At 43.3% G+C, this 18,346-nt stretch overlaps 1 protein-coding gene across 1 annotated transcript in view; it reads right to left on the bottom strand.

Moving 5' to 3' along the window:
• Nucleotides 1-14,784, bottom strand: part of STAB1 (stabilin 1) — a 58,282-nt gene extending 43,498 nt beyond the window's left edge. Inside the window, exons 1-10 of the mRNA XM_082487995.1 lie at nt 14,487-14,784; nt 8,596-8,732; nt 6,982-7,097; nt 5,793-5,878; nt 4,601-4,670; nt 3,601-3,696; nt 3,031-3,147; nt 2,089-2,285; nt 1,744-1,877; nt 114-241 (exon numbers count right to left, since the gene is read on the bottom strand). Of these exons, the coding sequence (XP_082344121.1) occupies nt 114-241; nt 1,744-1,877; nt 2,089-2,285; nt 3,031-3,147; nt 3,601-3,696; nt 4,601-4,670; nt 5,793-5,878; nt 6,982-7,097; nt 8,596-8,732; nt 14,487-14,561 (1,156 nt within the window). The 5' untranslated portion in view covers nt 14,562-14,784. The remainder of the gene's footprint in view (nt 1-113; nt 242-1,743; nt 1,878-2,088; nt 2,286-3,030; nt 3,148-3,600; nt 3,697-4,600; nt 4,671-5,792; nt 5,879-6,981; nt 7,098-8,595; nt 8,733-14,486) is intronic.
• Nucleotides 14,785-18,346: the final 3,562 nt, after the last annotated feature.

The raw sequence follows: 18,346 nt of genomic DNA, 5'->3' as shown, positions 1-18,346 counted from the left end.
GCCCATGGCCATACTCTGAGAAATAGATCTATTATGCTGAAAGGCTTTTAGCCCTGACACACTCTTGTCCCCACATTTGCTCCATTCCCCAAACAAATTCAAATGACATTTACCAAACATTTTCTTGGCGACGTTTAATTTCCTAGCAAACTTTCCTCGTGAATTATGCTGATTTATCTCACTCAAGAGATCTTTATAGCAACTTCTCCCATCTCCAATCTCCCCTTCTTTACACACACAGCTAAGAGACAAGAATGAAACACAACAAACCATTATAAAACAGTTCACAACACATTCAACAAACGTGAGTAGAACAACATGTCAGGATCTATAACTGAAAGACAAATCCCAGCTAAGAGCGTAGTAATGTCTACCTAAAGTAAGTGACAGGAAAAATGATGCATACATCTGGAGTGCCAGCAAATTTGGACCTACCCAAAAAGAGTGAAGAAGCTTTCTCAACATAAGGATTGTGTGCTCTAGAGTTCAGACAGATGCAATATATTTATCGATACCTTTCTAACTAGATATTCAGTCAGTACCAGTCATTACAGCATCTGAAAATTTGATGTAATGCATAAAAACCACAGGCTAAGTGAAAATCTAGCAAACAGCTCCTATGTGACCCCTCAGCTTCATGAGAAGTGCCAGCTCATGCACATCAGTTAGCTATGGTTTGTCTTAGACTTAATGAGGGCCCCAGACAGGCTAATGACTTTCCCAGAAAAGCTTATCTACATGTGAAAATCTCTGTCCTGATTCACACGGATTTATAGTCATTACTCAGAGACTACTTAAGATCACTGGCCGATAACCATGTTTTTTCCCGTTTGGGTTTTGTCCAAGTATTGGCTCTGCTCTTTCTGTTTCAGGGATGCGAAGACATGCGACACAGGGGAGGAATTTGACATTACTCCAGCCTCAGAGGGCTGAGTGCCAGCTGCTGGGGAACAGATAACACTAAGGCAGGGACTGTGCTGAACACCGCGTCCTGCACTTTGCTTGCATATCTTCAGAAAGGGAAGCCACCGTGTTTCAGTTCTGGCCTGGAGCACACAATGAGCAGGTGGATACTGACAGTTTTAGCAGCACTGGAGAAGGAAGGGTCAAGGAGATGCGACTGCTCTTTCCCTCTTCAGTCTCTCAGAGAAGCTCCACCTTTTCTTGTTAACACACAAAGTTCTCAGTGAAGCTTTCTTTGGTGTTGGGAGACCATTATGCAAAAATGATCCTAGATCTGGCAATATTTCCTCTCTAAGGGGTAGCAACTTCTAGGTGTTTGGCTCCAGAGGACCAAATGAGGTCTGTTTTTTCTTCCCTCAATTTCCCCCTTCCCTGTCAATCTGCAACTCTAATTCATTTCTTACTTACGAGAGTAGAGCCAAAGACTTAGCCCTCAGAATCAAATGTGGGCAACTGTGAGCAAAGAGTCACACATCTCCCTTTTAATGACTGATTATTAATTGATAATACGCTACTACTACCACCAACTTCGGGAGCTACATCTCCAGTTCACATCACAGACGATTCTGCATCTTGTGACCCACATGCCAAAATTTACAATGACTGATGTAAAACTCTTTACTTTCAATGGACTTGTTACAAACAGGCTCTTCTCAAAAGGTGACTCTGGCCCATTCTCCTCAGTTAGCTCTCAGTTTCTTCAAAACTCAGCTCATCCAAACAGTTTTCATTCTAGCTGTAGAATAAGCTTCTTTAATAGCAATCTTTAAACTGGCTTACGTAGGATTCCCCTGGGAATTAATTTCACACGTGGAAGTCACATCGCAGAAATACTGCCGGCAACCGTTGGGAAATACAGAACACTCAGACAAAGGAGTTCTTCTACTCATCCCAGGCTTGCAAAAACAAGATACCTAAGGGAAGGCAACACAGTGATTATAAAGCTGCATTCATCATCTTTTACCCAATAAGTTACCCTACGAAAGAGCTGTCTGGTTTCCCTTTGCAAAATCTAAGCAAGGAGAGCAGATTTGACCAACACAATGGTGAGGTCATTTGAAGAACTTCTCTCCTGGCCATTTTTCAGACCCTTACAGGTTGCTGATGTGCTGTTATTGCCCTTACCTCTCCTGGACGTCTGTAAACACAAACTGTAGAGTTTTCTGGGCAGCCTCCATTGCTGTCAACACAAGGGTTTATGGGCTGGCAAAACCTCCCATCTCCTTGAAATCCTTCTTTGCAGGTACATTGATACTTTCGTGGTCCAAGAACCTTACACATAGCAAAGGGTGAGCATGGAGAAGAAGCACAAGGATCCTGAGCTGCAATTAAAGAGATGAGAGGTGAGAGTAACCAAATTTCTGTTTTCAAAACAGCACTTACTACAGCACAGCAGAATGCAAAAGGCCTGGAGAGAACTGAATACAAGGAATTTATACTATTAAATTTCTAAAATTTTCCAGGAAAATAAAATAATTTCAGACAGCAGACATTTTGGGTTTTTTGGTCTGAGGAATTTGGATGACACGTTCTTCATGTTACTTCAGTAACAGAAGTGCAAGTGACAGAGGGTGATTGGATTTACTTCTGAATTTCCATCATATCTGAGGATATATGAAACTGCAGTTTGGTCAGGAAAAATTGCAGAAAGCCAGTGAAAACAGAGCTATCCATAGCTAGCTAATCACATGCATCTTATTTTACTGACTTTCTTTTAACAAAACCAATTCACAAACTTAAATTTGAAATCAGTGATGAAATCCTCCAATTACATGTCTTATTATTTAAACTGGTACAGACTCACCAATATCCCAGTTATTCAGTACATACTTATGAGTGAGTGCTGGATGGAACCTGCAACTCCAATTCATTTCTTGCTTTCAGAACCAAATGAGAGGGGAACCAAAAACTTACCCCTTAATCTTAAAAGGGGCTCCTAAAAAACAGGTTCTTAAGCCTCTGCAGTGAAGTAGGCATTGTATTCACAGTGATCAAATTCATCTGGAGATACTAGTGCAGTAAGATTTTCCAAACGGGATCATTTAGGGTCACAGAGAAGTTTCTCACCTAGGCAAGTGCTCCCGCTTTTTCTGTAGCCCGCCTTGCAGTCACACATTGCTGTCCCATCCCTTACCACACATTCGCTGTTGGCCTCGCATGTCACACCTTTGCAAAGGGGAAGCTCTGGAATCACACAGCAAAGAAAATTTCCCTTTGAGCATGCAGGGCACCACTGGAAGATACAACTTACTTTACAAAATATCTGGAAATGAAGACAAATGTGGTTTCCAGAGGCCCCGAGCTGGCACAAGAGCTAGGCGATAGAAGCAGCGTGGACAGCTCTAAACCACTGGCAGCCTAGGTAGTCAGGTCCCATAAGGCTTAGAGAGAAGAAAGAGTCTATCTGGTTTCCAGAGAAGGAACAGAGGCACAAGGAGATGGCACATCTTAGCCACTGTCATGGAGTGGGGAGCAGATCCCAGCTCTTCCCTCTGTCTAGATCTCCAGTGCTCAGATCACCTTCCCTCTACATTCCCAAGCGATTCATTGCCCCCCAACTCCTTTTGGGATGCATGCATCCAAGCTCATATAATAGCTTAGCTCTAACAGCCCCTCTGCAGCTACCAATGTATTTACCTTGGTCACACCTGGGGCCAGTGTAGCCTCCATAGCACGTGCAGCTTCCATTCCCAGTGACGCCACTGTTGCATTCCCCGTGAACACAGTCACACACTGCAAGGGAAGTCCAGACAAACCTGACCTTCAGCTACAAGGCAGCACATAGGGCTCCAGACATACATTGGCCAACAGCCCTGGGACACCCTGATTTCCCACCAATAATCCACAGCAAATGTAGCTCCTTTAAAAAATAAGGCAATGCCAGTCAGAGCTTAAAGAGGGCAAACTGCACATCCTGGGCTCAAGAAGACAAAGCGAGCCCTGTAAGAGCAGCCCTGAATGCAAGATCTAGACCAGCTTTTCAGGCATGTGTTTTAACTTCCCACTCCTCTAAGTCTGCTGCAGCCGATGTGGAAGGAGGCAGCATATGAGAGCCTACCACATTTGTGATCCCAGCATTGGTGTCATTGTGTGAGCACAACAACCAAGATCACACCTATCTCACCTGTGTGCACACAAGGCAACCAGGAGCTGGACAAAAAGGGCTCCTCTAACAGCCAGGCTGCACCGGTCATCAATTGCTTCCAAAAATGCCATATACAAGAAGCAGAACTGTGTGAATTAATTTTGTAGGGAGGGCCACAAGGAAGAATCTGGGAGACAAGTGGGGCAGTTACAGGAGTTTGGAAAACAGTTGGGAAGCGAGTGTGGGTCGCTTCAGGGATGTAGGTAACAGCCTGGTTAAAAAGAGAGAGGAAACTGGGATAGCCCTGGTAAAGGGGGAGGGAGATTTACAATAGGAAAAATGGACTGATTTGAGTGAAAAACTGAGAATCATTTGTGCAATGGGACAGTGGAGAAGAGCACAAAGACAAAATACCAAGACACCTGCTATTAAACGCTGCCTGCTGGCATCCCTTCCTCCTCTCCAGCATCCTTCTTCACTCAACCTTCCCCCTTCTCTTTCCTTGCTCTCAGGGATTTTTGTGGAGGTTTCACCTGAATTACTCATCCTTACCTGACTGACAGTCTGGGCCAAAACGATTTTCATCTTGACAATCCTGGCAGGCAAAACCACTGTATTGCTCCTAGAAGAGCCCCAAAATGTCCCAGATGTTATTTTTCTGTATCGCTGCACTGTTTCACACATTGTTATAGTTCAAAGTTTCTCCCCATTTCTGATTTTCTGTGACAGCTGAAGCAATACAGTGAAGAAAACCAATCTGTTCACTGGTCTAGTAGTATCAACCAGCCCCCGTAGCAGAGAAGATCACAGTGTAAGCCAACAGCACAGGGGCAGGCAAAACCCCAGCAAAACTCTGTTGAGCATTGAGGAAACTGATCACAAACAGACAGGAATGTATCAGCTGACTTCTGATAACTCTCTGAAAAAGGAATTTGGAATCCACTAATGTCAATAGGACTTTTGACATAGATTTTACAGGGCTTGGGGAACTTCAGCATATATTTGAATTGATACAAGGTGTCTTTGAGTCAAGTCCAAAAGCAGCTTTCTCAAAGAAGGGCCCAAGAGGTAGGATTTTATCTTATCCCTTCACAACGCTATTAATTAAAGGTGCTGTAAAAACATACAGTTCACAAGAGAAAGTTTCAAGTCTGACGCTGATCCATTAAGCTAAAAATTTTAGAAACACTGCTCTATACGATTCAAATGTGCAGAAACTGTTTATGCTTTTGTTGTACAAAGTCTGGAGCTGTAAAGAAAAAAACTAAACATCTGCTCTAAATTCTCTTTTTGGTCTTTCTTGCTTTTTCTGAGAGAATGTCCTGGTTTGACATGACAGAGAGGGAGGATCTGCCTGCCAAGGTGCAGAACCAGTTCATTTGGGAAGGATATGGTCCAAGTCTGGAAAAGGTGCAGCTCATTAAGAGCCAAGTATCTCGGGGCTTCTTGCAGCCACAGACACACAATGATTATTTCAACTGACCAGAGGGTTAAATCCATGCAATTCTTTCTTCATTTCCCCCTAGAGACCCTTCACAACTTCATACCCTCACCGACGGTGTCTTAGTGCTATTACCAAACACACTAAACCTCCAGGAAAAGCATGGAGACTGATGCTGGAATGAAAGAAGCTGCTAATGACCTTCCAGGAAGAAGGTCAGCCTTCAGCCAAGGCATCTGCACAGACACTATACAACTCCCTCTGACAAAAGCACATGACCCTCAGAATAAATCATGCACTGACCTTACAGATGCAAGTCCCGTTCTGCTGTATGCCATCCAAGCACGTCCCATGGCCACTGCAGGGATTTTGAGAGCCACCCGGACACTCTAGCAGGCAAGAGACAGGCCAGACAAGATCAGATGGAACAACTAGCACTGCATTCCCCTTTCCATCTCCTCTTCCCCCAGGCACTCCAGTTGTGCAAAAGCAATGGCCTCTTCACCAGCAAAGTCCCTTCCTGCTTACCCAATACACTTAACACTGGCCCAAAGCTGGTAAGCGTGGCCAGGAGTGGCACCAAGGAGCAATTTGACTGCTAGCTAAGAAAAGCCTTTTATTAAAAGTCTAAGGAAAAGTGCCAATGGGCCATAACTAACTAAATTTCAGCAAAGGCACAGAAACATGTTTTGAGGTTGAGGCAGTGACAGGCGGTCTCAAACATCTGAGGGCAGTTCTGAAACTCAGGACAGGTGGGACCCTGCTTTGCAAAGACACTGAGCATTTTCATCTTTCCCTGACTTCATGAAGACCTGAGAATGTGCTCAGACAAATATAGTCCACACATCTTTGGAGTGGGGTACCTCCAAATTCTGGGGACTATTTCTGAAAGTTTTAGATGTGTGATTCCTCTGACGAAGCCAATTGCTTATTCAAACCACTTCTGCATGAGAACAGGCTCAAGCTCTCAAATGACTTCCTATTTTCTGCAGGACCGGAGCACGTCTTTCCATATTCCAGCAGTCAATCATATGAGAAGTGTTTAGCTTAGTAGGTCTTGCGTTTGGAATGACAAAACAAATTCTCATTACCTGGCTTAAACCTGAGTGGGAGCTTTGGGATGGTTATTTTCACCTTGGATTACAATTCCTAAGTATTTTCTGTGGTTGAATGGCTGACTAACTCCAGACTACACAGGAGCACACGTGGCGCGCACACTGCAGACTAGAGGGACATCAGAAAGAAATATCTTCCTCTTCCTTTGGAAACTTTCTTAAAGAGGAACAAAAACATCCCTTTCCAAAAGCTTATTTTTAAAGAAAAGACAAAAGGAAGTTCCACCAAAGGAGGTTATGTTCTGTGTTAAATGTAAGAAGATTCAACTCATCTGAAGCAGAAATTAATCACCTCAATGCATATTTAATGCCTCCTATTAAAACTGGTTTGACTTACTCAACAGCTAGAGATTGTCATAAAAAGATGAAAAACTTACCATAGCACTCCGTACCCCAGAATCCTGGACAGCACTTTTTCTCCTCAATTTCCTTCTTACATATGTGATAGCAGCCTGGCTGGGAAAGGGTAATTTCTCCTAACTTGACAGTGTATCTTAAAAAGAACAATCCAAGATTCATGGTTACAACACAAACACGCCACACGCCTGCTGGAGGGTTTCTAAGCAATCGCACTGCAGCGCACAGAACTCTGAATGGAAGGAAGGGCACTCATTTCTTTTGCCATACATGCACATAAGAGTTTGTACTGGGGTTATGTCTTCTCTAAGGATGTCCATTGATTTGAGCCTCAAAGACCGGTTACAAGAAATCTGCCAGGGACTGGATATAAGACAGGACCTTGGGTAGTCTGAGAGCATCAGGACAGAAACCTTGGATGCTGGAGGGTTAGACAGCATAGAAACAAAGTTAGGATCTCCAGGGGGACTCAACATTCAACTTCACGCCTAAAATAACCTTGAAAGAACAAAGTCTCTTTGTAGGACTTGTCCTGTTCTGTCTTGCACTAAGGATTCCAGATTGGGATGCTGGAAATTGGGATTTAATAGCTGTGTTATTCACAGATTCTCTATGCAACCTTGGACAAACCCCTTAAATCCTCAAAAGAAGCATCTTCTTTTCAACCCTCCATCCATCACCTCTACACGCAGGGTAAGCCCTTGATGGCAGTGTCTCTTGTTCTGCTCGTATGAGGTACAGAGCTATCCATGGGTCTGCCCAATAACCACCATAAGAGCAGATAACATTCAGAAAAGCTGCGTACACTCAATTATTCTTACACTTCATTTTATTTTTGGCGCAACATCCTTCCCAAAAGGAACTTGGAAATTGTCTTGATAGCACTGCCCCTTTGGCTTCAATCTGACTTCTACGTGTGTCTCTACAAAAACTGCTATAAACTGCAAAACTGCTACAGCTATTTTTAAAGTATTTCAACAGAATAGTGAATCACAGAAAACAGTAGACAATGGAGCTATATATTAGCTGTTAACATTCACTACTGAACAGATACACAAACAATAATCTATAGTGTTTCATTTTTTAAAAACTTCCTGGTAAATTCAGTTTTCCTTCACCCTTTTCCTATTAGAGCCAAGCTCAACTGAATAAAAGCAAGGAACACATGAACAAGCAATTGTCATAAAGCAAAGTAGGAAGGTAAAAAGTTCAGACGATTACTGCTGCAAGCTGGGAGGATACACAAGGGGAACTATCGCTATGTTATTTTTTTAATAATCCACTATGGGATTCTGTGTCTGAAATAGGTTTCTGTGCTAGACAGACCTCTGTTAAGTTGCTATAACAGGGTTAGCAAACTCAGGCTGTTTAGGGCAAGTTAGAGGTAAATATCATGCAATTTGTTCTGCGTATATAGAACCTTATGCCCAGCAAAAAGTCCGTTGGATTTGCAAGGAGACGAAAGCAACAATAATAGGGGCCATAAATCCATTTTTATGCATCTAAACCCAACCCCCCTTGGATCTTTAGAGCTCAGAAAACACACATATGCTCTCCTGAAGGCACAGACGCTACTACTACTTGCATAGCAGGGCTGCACCAGAACCTTAACATGGTTAGGAAACAGGCCTTACCTGCAGTCCCTCACTCCTAATCCTTGGGTGGTCTTTAACCAGCCTCTTGGACACAATGTTTTAGGCGCTACAGCACAAGCAGTACACGCTGTATTCAAGGTAAACATCGTCTTGATATTGCATCGCATGGATTTTAACTTAAAAAGGAAAAACAGAATGGAAATAAGCCCAAAATTGAATTGTTACCTTAGCCACTCATCTTGCCAACCTTTAATATGTTTATATCAACATTACACCATTCTTTAGACACCACTGGGGAGGGCAGTGACCAGTGCAGCTGCTGGGAGGTATACCACACACTCATATGGGCTAAACCATCACGCCATGCTGCTGCGTGCTGCTCTGCTTGGATCTCAGCTAGAAGGCAATAGGGCAGATCACAGCTATCTTATCTTTCCCCTACGCCTCACAGCAAAAATTCTAACAATTTCTAAAATAATCATAACCGTGCACTGTTAATTTAAGCTCATCTTTTGCAAACATGTGGTAGTGGTATGTGAGGACAAGCCCTACATTAATAACCCTTGCCAGAAGACACTGAATTAAAATGCAACACAGTGTTTCTGTTTTCCATGCCATTGATATGATCCAGTTCACTGCTGTGTTCTTGTTGTTTCACGGGTCTGAAGAACTGAGTGCATTAGCTCAGTCTATTTCCCAGAGCCCAGGAGCTGCTCACACAAATATTTCTCACAGCAATTGTCTGTGGGAAGGTGCGAGGGGCAGGAGGGTGGATTAAATGAAAGGTGCTCTGTAACTCTCTGACCACCTGGATGGCCCCTGATGCTTTGACCCTAGGTGAGAAGGACCCCATAAACACTGGAAAGATCAGGCTTTAGGATTGGATAATTCACATGGCTGGTGACAAATTCAGCATGAGTCGTTCCACCCAACCAAAATAACTTTAGGGGTTCAGGCTTCCTCACAGGGCTTTTCTGTAGCCCTGTACCCACCAACTCTGCTTCTCCAAATGAAACACAGACAGAGCAGCTGAAAAACGTATGGCCTCAGAGCAAATAATCATCATCATATGCCAGCTTGTCATGAAAGCTCATGATTTTATCTCAAAAGGGTTTCCTTGTATTCCTAAACTCCTGGAGTCAAGCCACTGCACGGAAACACCATTGCTCATTTTAAAGAGAGACAATGTTTGCCACTGACGATGGCAGAGAAAAGCTGGGAGGCACAAGCTGTGTTTGCCCCAAAAGGTCATTGGCAGGAAAAAAACCCCCACAGCTCACCTTAACTGTGCCTCTACAGACACTGTATTTTCTAAAAATAAAATAATCAGATCAAATTTTGGGAGGAGGCCTTTATCTGGGATTTTTAAGTCAATCCTGAAAAATGCTGTTAATGCAGCAGCTCTCCTGTGCCCAGAACTCCCTGGTTTTGATTCCCATCAGCAATCTCAGCTTTACTTCCTCTGAACTTAAGCCCAAATGCATACATTTGCCTCAAGGCAAGGGAGGAAGCCTGTGGCTTCCCATCACTTATCAACAGCTCAGGAAGGCCCTCCCAAATGACAGCCAGCAGACCCTGTCACGAAAACCTCCTGAGAGATAACCCTCAAGCCCCAGGTCCGCAGGGACATCTCCCTGGAATGGTTTCCTGGCTCACACCCATGTTCCCTCTGCCTGGAGATGTTGAGCTTTTTCTCATCTTCATGGATCCATCTTCTGCTGCCATCTGTGCAAGAATGCTGCCCAATAATAAAAGTGATTCCTTTGGCTGTGGTGGCTCCTCACATAGATATTCATTTCTAGTCATGCATCTGGGGCTTTCCTTACCATACAGTAACCTCCACTTCCTTTGGTGGTAGAATCCCCAAGGAACCTGTTAAGAACTCCCTTCCTTGCATTATAAACAGCTCAAACCCAATCTGAGATCCACCAAATCCACCTATCCATGTCCTGTGAGCACCAGCTTTACTAATTTTATCCAGCAGGACAAAGATCAGCTTTGCTGTTCCTTACGTTTCCACCACACTGGCACACAGTACTGTTAGAGGAGATTTCCCCTTTTTCATGGAGCAAAACAGAGAAGACAGCCATTATGGATGGATAAATGAGGTGGTAACTCTGGAGTACTCTGTCTCAAAGGACGAGCAGTGCTGTTGATGGGGTAGGAAAGAGCCAATCAGCTGATTCAAGTACAAATTAGGACTCCAGATTAAAGATAGGCTTTTGAAAGGAGCAAACTGGAGCCAGGTACTTGATTCTGACAGAACGGTACATCTCCTGTCTTTCTAGTCCCATCAAATCCCAGCTTTTACCTTCACTGAGACAATGCGTCAGAAAAGAGGAATGGGAAGACGCCCAAGGAAGAAACACTTTCCCATGACTTATGATGTTAATGTTGTCAGAATTACCCCACAAACCTTTATCAGGTGTCTGAGCCACCCTACCTGCATGAAAAAGACCACACAAACAGTAGAGCACAAAACACTAAATTAAAATTCTCCCATCTTCTCTTTCATCTTTACTTCCAGGCATCCGGAGTTGGCTGTCAGACACAGGCCATTAAATGTGTTCTCTGTCATGGTGGTGGAGGAAGACACCATTATTCACACATCACTTCATTTTCCTTCTCTTTCCTTCATTAGTGTGGCTCCATATCTAAATGGAGATGGAAGCTGGGAGAGGAAAAGGGCTGTCACTCCTCCCTGTTTGCATCTTTAATTACTTGTAGCCTTCTAAGACAAGATAGTTACTGTGGAATCCCCCCTACCCTGTCTTCCCTGGACACTTCATGAGCTTTAGGCTGCTTTCCAGCAAGATCTTCCTCTTTTTATAAGGAAATACGCTTGTGTCAGCAGCAACAGGCGGGAGGAAAGAGGAAGAAAACAGCTGCATGGAAAAGAATTAAAAAAAAAAAAAATCCCTTCTTATTTGAGTGACAGAACTGATGAAGCAGTCATTTTCTGGAGTGTTTTTCTTCTTAGGAAAGCAGAAGAGGGAATCAAGGCACATAAATGCAACAGTTTGGACACCTGAATTTTGGAGAGGATGAAAGATAGACAGGAGTTTGAGTCAGAGGTGGCTCCTGGAAAACAATGATGCACTGCTCCACCGGGCTCATCTGTGACTGCTGTTTCTAAGTTTGAAGATGGTGGAGAGGAAGCAGCAAAAGGTAATGTCTGTCCCTGTGATGCAGCAATGCTGTCTGGTGGGGCAACAGTCAGTGAGGTGCATGGTGGCTATGTCAGGGAAAGGGGGTGAAACCAGCCACTGTTCCGATCAGATGATGTTGTAAGCCTGGACTGTACCACACTTTGGTTACAAAGCAACAGAAAAGGAAGACTGATGCTCTCAAACAGCTCCAAAATTAAAAGGAGAAGCACATCTTTAAGCAGAAGACATCTAGCTGTAGCCAAAAGAAATGAGCTCTGAGCTCTGTCTTGCCAGGGCTGGACTGTGCTCTCTCCCTGCACTCAAACACATGCATGTGCATGAGCAACCACTGCCCTCTGTGCTTAGCCGAGACATATCTGCCCTTCTGGATGCTGCAGTGTTTCCTTCCCTCCTCTCACTCGGGACACAGATGTCCCTTACTTCTCAAGTGCTCATTTCTCTTACTCCACCTCAAGAGAATGAGCTGGGAAGTTTTTTTAAAGGGCTAGTTTCATTCCCCTCATTCTTGCCCTTTTCTTCCTAAACACAAATCCTTCTGCACAGCAAAACCTTAAGGAAGAAAAAGAAACACATTTGGACGTCAGTGTTCAGCTCCAACAATCCTGGGAGCCAGTTCTGGAAAGTCATTATCTAATGAATCACCAGGTTTCCAGTGCATTTGCCCTTTACAAAACAGAGCTGTAGACACATGCTTGAGTCATTACAGTCATGCACCTCCCCAAGAAGTTCTCAGTTGCACTAGCTGAACAGACCAGTGGCTCCTGGACACAGAAACTCTTCGCATTTGGCCAAGGAAGACACCTTTCAGCACCAGAACGAACAATTAAGCTCAGAGATCACATAACACAAGATCTATTGTTGCTCTGGGTGTTTCCCACCATCTCAGCTGCAGAGCACCGGAGGCACTGGGATGCAGGGAGCACTCCCCTCATTTCCCACCTGTCTCTATTCCTCCTCCAGCACAGCCTGGAACTGGCCTCCCAACTGAAAAACTTTCATGGCTCTCACATCTGCTGCATCTTCCCCAACCCATACCAAGAGGTACACAAAAAACAAATCAGGCTAACAGATTTGCTGGCATGTTTGAGCCATCAAATCAGAGTCCTGAGGTAACATTGGTGAAAAAAAGCTCACACAAAATCCCTTTTCTCTCTTAATGGCCCCTGCAAGGCTCCTGCAAGCCAACAGAGGCCTCTTGTGGAATCACAGCACTTATGTTGCAATCTCCTGGTCCTGTTTTATCTCAAACCAGGACACAATCAAATCCCATGGCCATCCTAAACTATTGGAGAAGACTTCCTTAGACCTTTGTTTTTCCTTACTCCCCCTTATACCCTTTCAAATGTTTCTTCTCTGTCACCAAAAAGAGGGAACCTTTTAGGGAAAAAAACTCTGAAAGAGTGTTATTTTTCCTGGATTAAACAAACTGCTCCAGAGGTGATTCAAAATATTTCACTTCTCTATCAGTGGGTACTCATTACCTGATATTTTAACTGCTTCACACCAAGACAGACACCTCAGTGATTATAGAAATCAACAGTGTCTCGAAGTCAAGAGACCAAAATTTCCACTTATACCAGCTGAAGATGCAAGCCCATGCCTTTGAATGCACTGCTATACTGGAACCATGCCTTTAAATGCACTGCTATACTGGAACCAATCTGCCTGGAGCCCATGCCTCCAGACAAACAAGAAACACCAGTAGAGACTCTCCTTCAAACCATTTTTGTGCACAAGTCACCCTAACTAACCTACAGCCCCAAAGGTTCATGCCCTTCTTATCCTATTTGTTTGCTTATTAGGCATTTATGGCCCTTTTACAAAAGGGTCTATACAAAAGCTTCCACCCAAGTTCTGACACTGAAGCACCTTTTCAGTGCTCTGGCTTTTTCTAAATCAAGTCTTCCATGCACCTTCCTTAGCACATGTCTGTCCACTCCCCACAAGGCCCCTCTTTGCCATTTAAGACAAGACAACCCTTCCATAGCTCGGATCCCCGGGGAATAAGATTTCCAAATGCCCCACACAGCTTCTGACTTTGTATGCCAGTTCATTCCTCCAACAGCAGGACACAAGAAGGGTGATGGCAGAAGACAAAATAGTATGAATTGGTGTGAATTCTAACCTACAGAAAATGGGATGCCTCACCATGGAGCCCAGAGAACAGATCTACAAAGGCATCATGCATCCATCTAGATGCTGCTGCTAAACATGAGGACGGAGATCAAGGAATCAAAAGAAAATCAACAAAACTGAAACAAAATTGAAACAAAATGGAAAGTATTCCACACTTCTCACTGGGGAGCTGAAGTTATTTACCCTGTTGCAAAGCATCAATTTGATGAAATTTTAAATTTTTTTTTTATAAAATTCTCTTGGGAAACTCATGGACCTGTCCTGCCAGATACTAAGCTCCCATCACACGTAGCAGAAGACAAAGATGCTGACTATATTCCTTTCATATCGGTACTTTTGCATTCTTTGCTGAACATAAATACAAATTTAATCTGATCTAAAACTCAAGCAGCTCCCTTCTACCTTATTTTTAGTTCCTCAGTTTAGACTACACACATATCCACACATAAGCAGAGAAGATATCTTACAGTCCTAAAGTTTAATTACGGATGTTATTCTGCACCTAAATAAATGTAAATGAAAAAAGGAGTTTTAGAGTTTTAGGGAGGGCTATTTCATAACACGCAACTGTCCAAATATGAAAAACTGTTCAATGAACATTTAAACAAAGACTCTCAGACTTACCTTCTGACTCTGGCAGTCAGCTGTGGGAGTGAAGCATGCCGCTAAGAAGAAAAACAGCAACCCAGGAGGATGCATTTTCTTGCTTTTACAGCCAGGACCCTTTCCACAAAAGGGGTGGTGATAGATGCTGCAATTTCTGTAAGATAAGACCGCCTACTAAGAATCAGATCCAAGACAAACCAGAGGTTAAAAGTAAACAGGGAGAGAGCATTTTCGCACTGTGCTCTTTGGCTGCAAAGCCTTCAGAAGTGGATCTGCTACTTCTAGCACTACATCTGAATCAATACCACCTTTTTCTTTCTTTCTATTCTTTTTTTAAATGCACAAACAGAACTCCTTAGTAAAAGGTTTACTCAAAACAGGAACATCTACGGATTTCCTCTTACATATCAGTTCAAAACAGAAGGAAGGAAATCCTTAGTTTTCAACTAATTGGAATGAAAAGAGGTTAACTGTATGCTTAACTGAACGCAAATCCAATGGGCAAACTTAAATACCACAAATTCATAAAGGGTAAGTTAATTTCCTTTTACCACTGACGTTAATATGTCCACAGCACCTGAAACAGAAGGTAGACCATTGCCTATCCCAAAGTATGCATGAACAAAGCAACGAGAGCGATGTGCTGCACTTCAGAGCAATAATGTAAGCACACCTACCAATCAATCAAGCGCTTTGGGTAGGCTTTGATATTTATTTAAAGTATTTGAATTTCTCAGCAAGAAAAACATCACATTTTACAGGTGCTATGGAAGCAGTGGCAAAACACATAATTTTCCAAACACTCTGCTGACAGCTTGATGAATCCAAGGAGCACTTCAAAAGCACTCAGAACAGGAAAGTCCTAAAATGAGATAAAGGGGATAAAAAAAAAATACACGCTAGCCTGAGGTATGGTGTGCAATTGACTTTCTCCTTTTGAAAATTACAAACAACCAAGACTAATTATCGACAGATTTTACATGGACTTTGTCTCCCTGCACTGCCAAGAGAACCCACTATAGTGAGCAGTCTAAAGACTGCTTCCGTTAGTAACAGATCCTACTGAGCAAGGAGGGATCTTTTCATTTTTGAGCCATTAATACTACATGAAGGCGCCTAAATGAAACCAGGCTAGGAAGATATTCTTGTGTTTACATAAATAATTGACAGCATTAATATTTATTTGCCCCCCCGCAAAGATACACATGCTAATATATAATAAGAACTACTGTACTTACTAGCGCTGTTAATTGTGCTTTACCTCTTCCTCCATCCTACAGACAGACAGCATGATGAACAGTAAGCACTATTATATATCCTGCACTAACAGGAAGCAGATAAGGCACACAACCATCTACTGCGACCCATGTGAGAAGTACCAGCCCACAACTCAATCTGACAACGCAGCCTGCTTGTCCCGTTACAGGACAACGGCAGCCCTTGGACCATCGGTGCCCAAGAGATGGCCACTCTGCAAAGGTCAGAGGGTTCACACAGCTCTGGAAACCATTTGTTACCCTGCAGGTCTGTGAAATGAGGCAGAGGCAACATAGCTCAGACCAGTTCTGGTGGGATGGCAAAGTTGCAAATGGACAGTGGGGACATTCTTATAGAGGGGGACATTAGTAGGGAAGCTGTACAATGCTTTCTTTACCTACAGTCATGGTACTAGACTGGCCATGTAAACAGAATGAGACTGCTTCTCTGCTCCATGCTACCTGTTAGGCATCCACAGCTAAAACAGGCAGCCTAGAAGGATATTGAGTGCTTGTGGATAGGTTTTCCAAGGGCTAGCTATATGACATAGGGTTTAAGTTGCCAGTACTGAGCCTCCACAGAAAGCTGATAAGCTTTTAAGGTTAAAATAGCTTACCCTGAAGCACTTGAAGAGGCATGGGCATCTTTCAATGAATCTTCAGACTGTCTTCCAAATGACTCAACACTGAAAATGGTACAGGGGAAACAGGGCGTACAAAAAATGATTCCAAGGCATTCCACTGCTGCTTATCATCACTTTATCTGACCTACTGCAAGGAAAGTAGGAAGGGAAGGGAGAGAAAGACTTGGTGAAATTCCTGTCTGAATTAAAATAAATCAGATTCACAGCAACATCAAAAGGATCACAGCCAGCTTCCTTATCTGACCATACCTCATTTAAAGGCAAGCAATACAACAGCAATATACAGGCTAAAAATGCAAACACTGAGCAGTGTCATTGTACAGTAGCAGAGCATAAACTGAAAAATTAAAAGGTCATCTGTCATCAGATGCTGCTTTCCTGATCAAACAGCACAGGCAGCGTGTTCCAGCCACTGTATATGAACTGCTCTGAGAGAATGGAAACTTACTTTGCTGGTCACTGCTGCTGGATCTGGAACACCAAAGCCTGCATCAACTTTGGATCTGCGTGATTCTGGGAATTAGAAAGAAGGTGAAGCACCAACCGCCTCCAAATTAACGAGTGGCCAAGAGCCATTCATAATGCTCAGTGCACAGCAGAAAGATGCCAACGTGCTCACAGTAGTCCAGTTGGCAGTATCACCAAAGATGGCAACACTGGCATGGAAACAGGACAGGGAGTAAAACTGGGTGAAATAAACACAAATTACTGCTCCACTTACACTGCTCCTGTTCTCTTCTGATAGATGCATTGCTCCTAGGCAGATGGATGGATTTTCTCATGGACAACATCAATAAAAAGCTTATGCCTTAGAGGCAAAATGCATTGGATCATTTTTTTTATTTCCCTGTTTTGTCCAACACCCTTCACAATTGTCAATAAATAAAAAAACCAACTCCCTCACTCATTTCTATAAGAGATAAGCTCATATGCACAGGCTTCTGCACAAAGCATTTCAATCCCCCGAAGTTCCACAAAGCAAGACCTTGAGATCTGTCAGAGCTCAACATCGGTCCAGAATTTACAGAGGAAATAACCAGTAGTGCAATAAGAATGAAGCCACAGGACTTGCCATGTCACTACGTGGGGAACTGGGAAAAGAAATCACCTTCATCAAAGAGAAAATTTATAGGCAAAGACTTGTAAGGATCTGATGACAGAGCACGCAAATGGCCCTGTGCAGGGTAGAAGGGTTTAATTCACATCCTAGTCAATGTTCGATTGAAACAGGATTGTGCAAATACAATTTTAAAATGTATAGTAGGAGTTGTCAACTGTCCGCCACTGTGTTTATCTGTGAGGTTTAGCACATGGGCTTTTGTTTGTTTTGGAAAGCATGGAGGTTGCTACTTATCAGTCAAGTGTCTTCTGCCCACACAGCAGAAGGTGGCTGGTTTAGCAGTTGAAGTCGCAGACGTGTGTGTCAGAAGAATCATCTTCAACTTCTGGCTCTGACACAGACGACTTTTACAGAACACTAATAATTTACCTTGTGGTCTCAATCTCCCAAATCATCAGCAGATTGTTGGCAAGCAGCAATGCTCAGGATTTTTTACTCACTCAGTCTTTTTGCTTTATGCATTGATGAAAGGTTGGGTCCCCTAAAGTAACTTATCTAAGACGGGGCATTGTTTCTGTGAACATATTAACATTCAGAGTTGAGAAACTGCTGGTAAAAACTACTGAACCTCTTCCATGGGAAAAAAAAAAAAAAAAGTTGCCTGGGTAAAGGCAAAGGATACAGCTACATACCCTTCCAGCCTCCCTGCCTGTGTCACACGCTGCATTTTAAAATGCTGGGTCACCAGCCCTTCTCTGTGAAGCGCGTGCAGCCCTGGCTAGCTTGGGCAATTTCCTGCTATTGAAATCGTTTGTTTAAGCAATCTTTACAGAAATTACAGAGCCAAGACAAATGATTTACCATCCAGTCTACCTTGCCACACAGATTCTGGGGGAGCTGACTATTCGGTTACACCCA

Source organism: Vanellus vanellus (assembly GCF_965231255.1).
Source record: "Vanellus vanellus genome assembly, chromosome: 9".
In the NCBI taxonomy this organism is placed as follows: Eukaryota; Metazoa; Chordata; class Aves; order Charadriiformes; family Charadriidae; genus Vanellus; species Vanellus vanellus.
The sequence above is the reverse complement of the archived record's forward strand: the minus strand, read 5'-3'. Positions and strand labels throughout refer to the sequence as shown.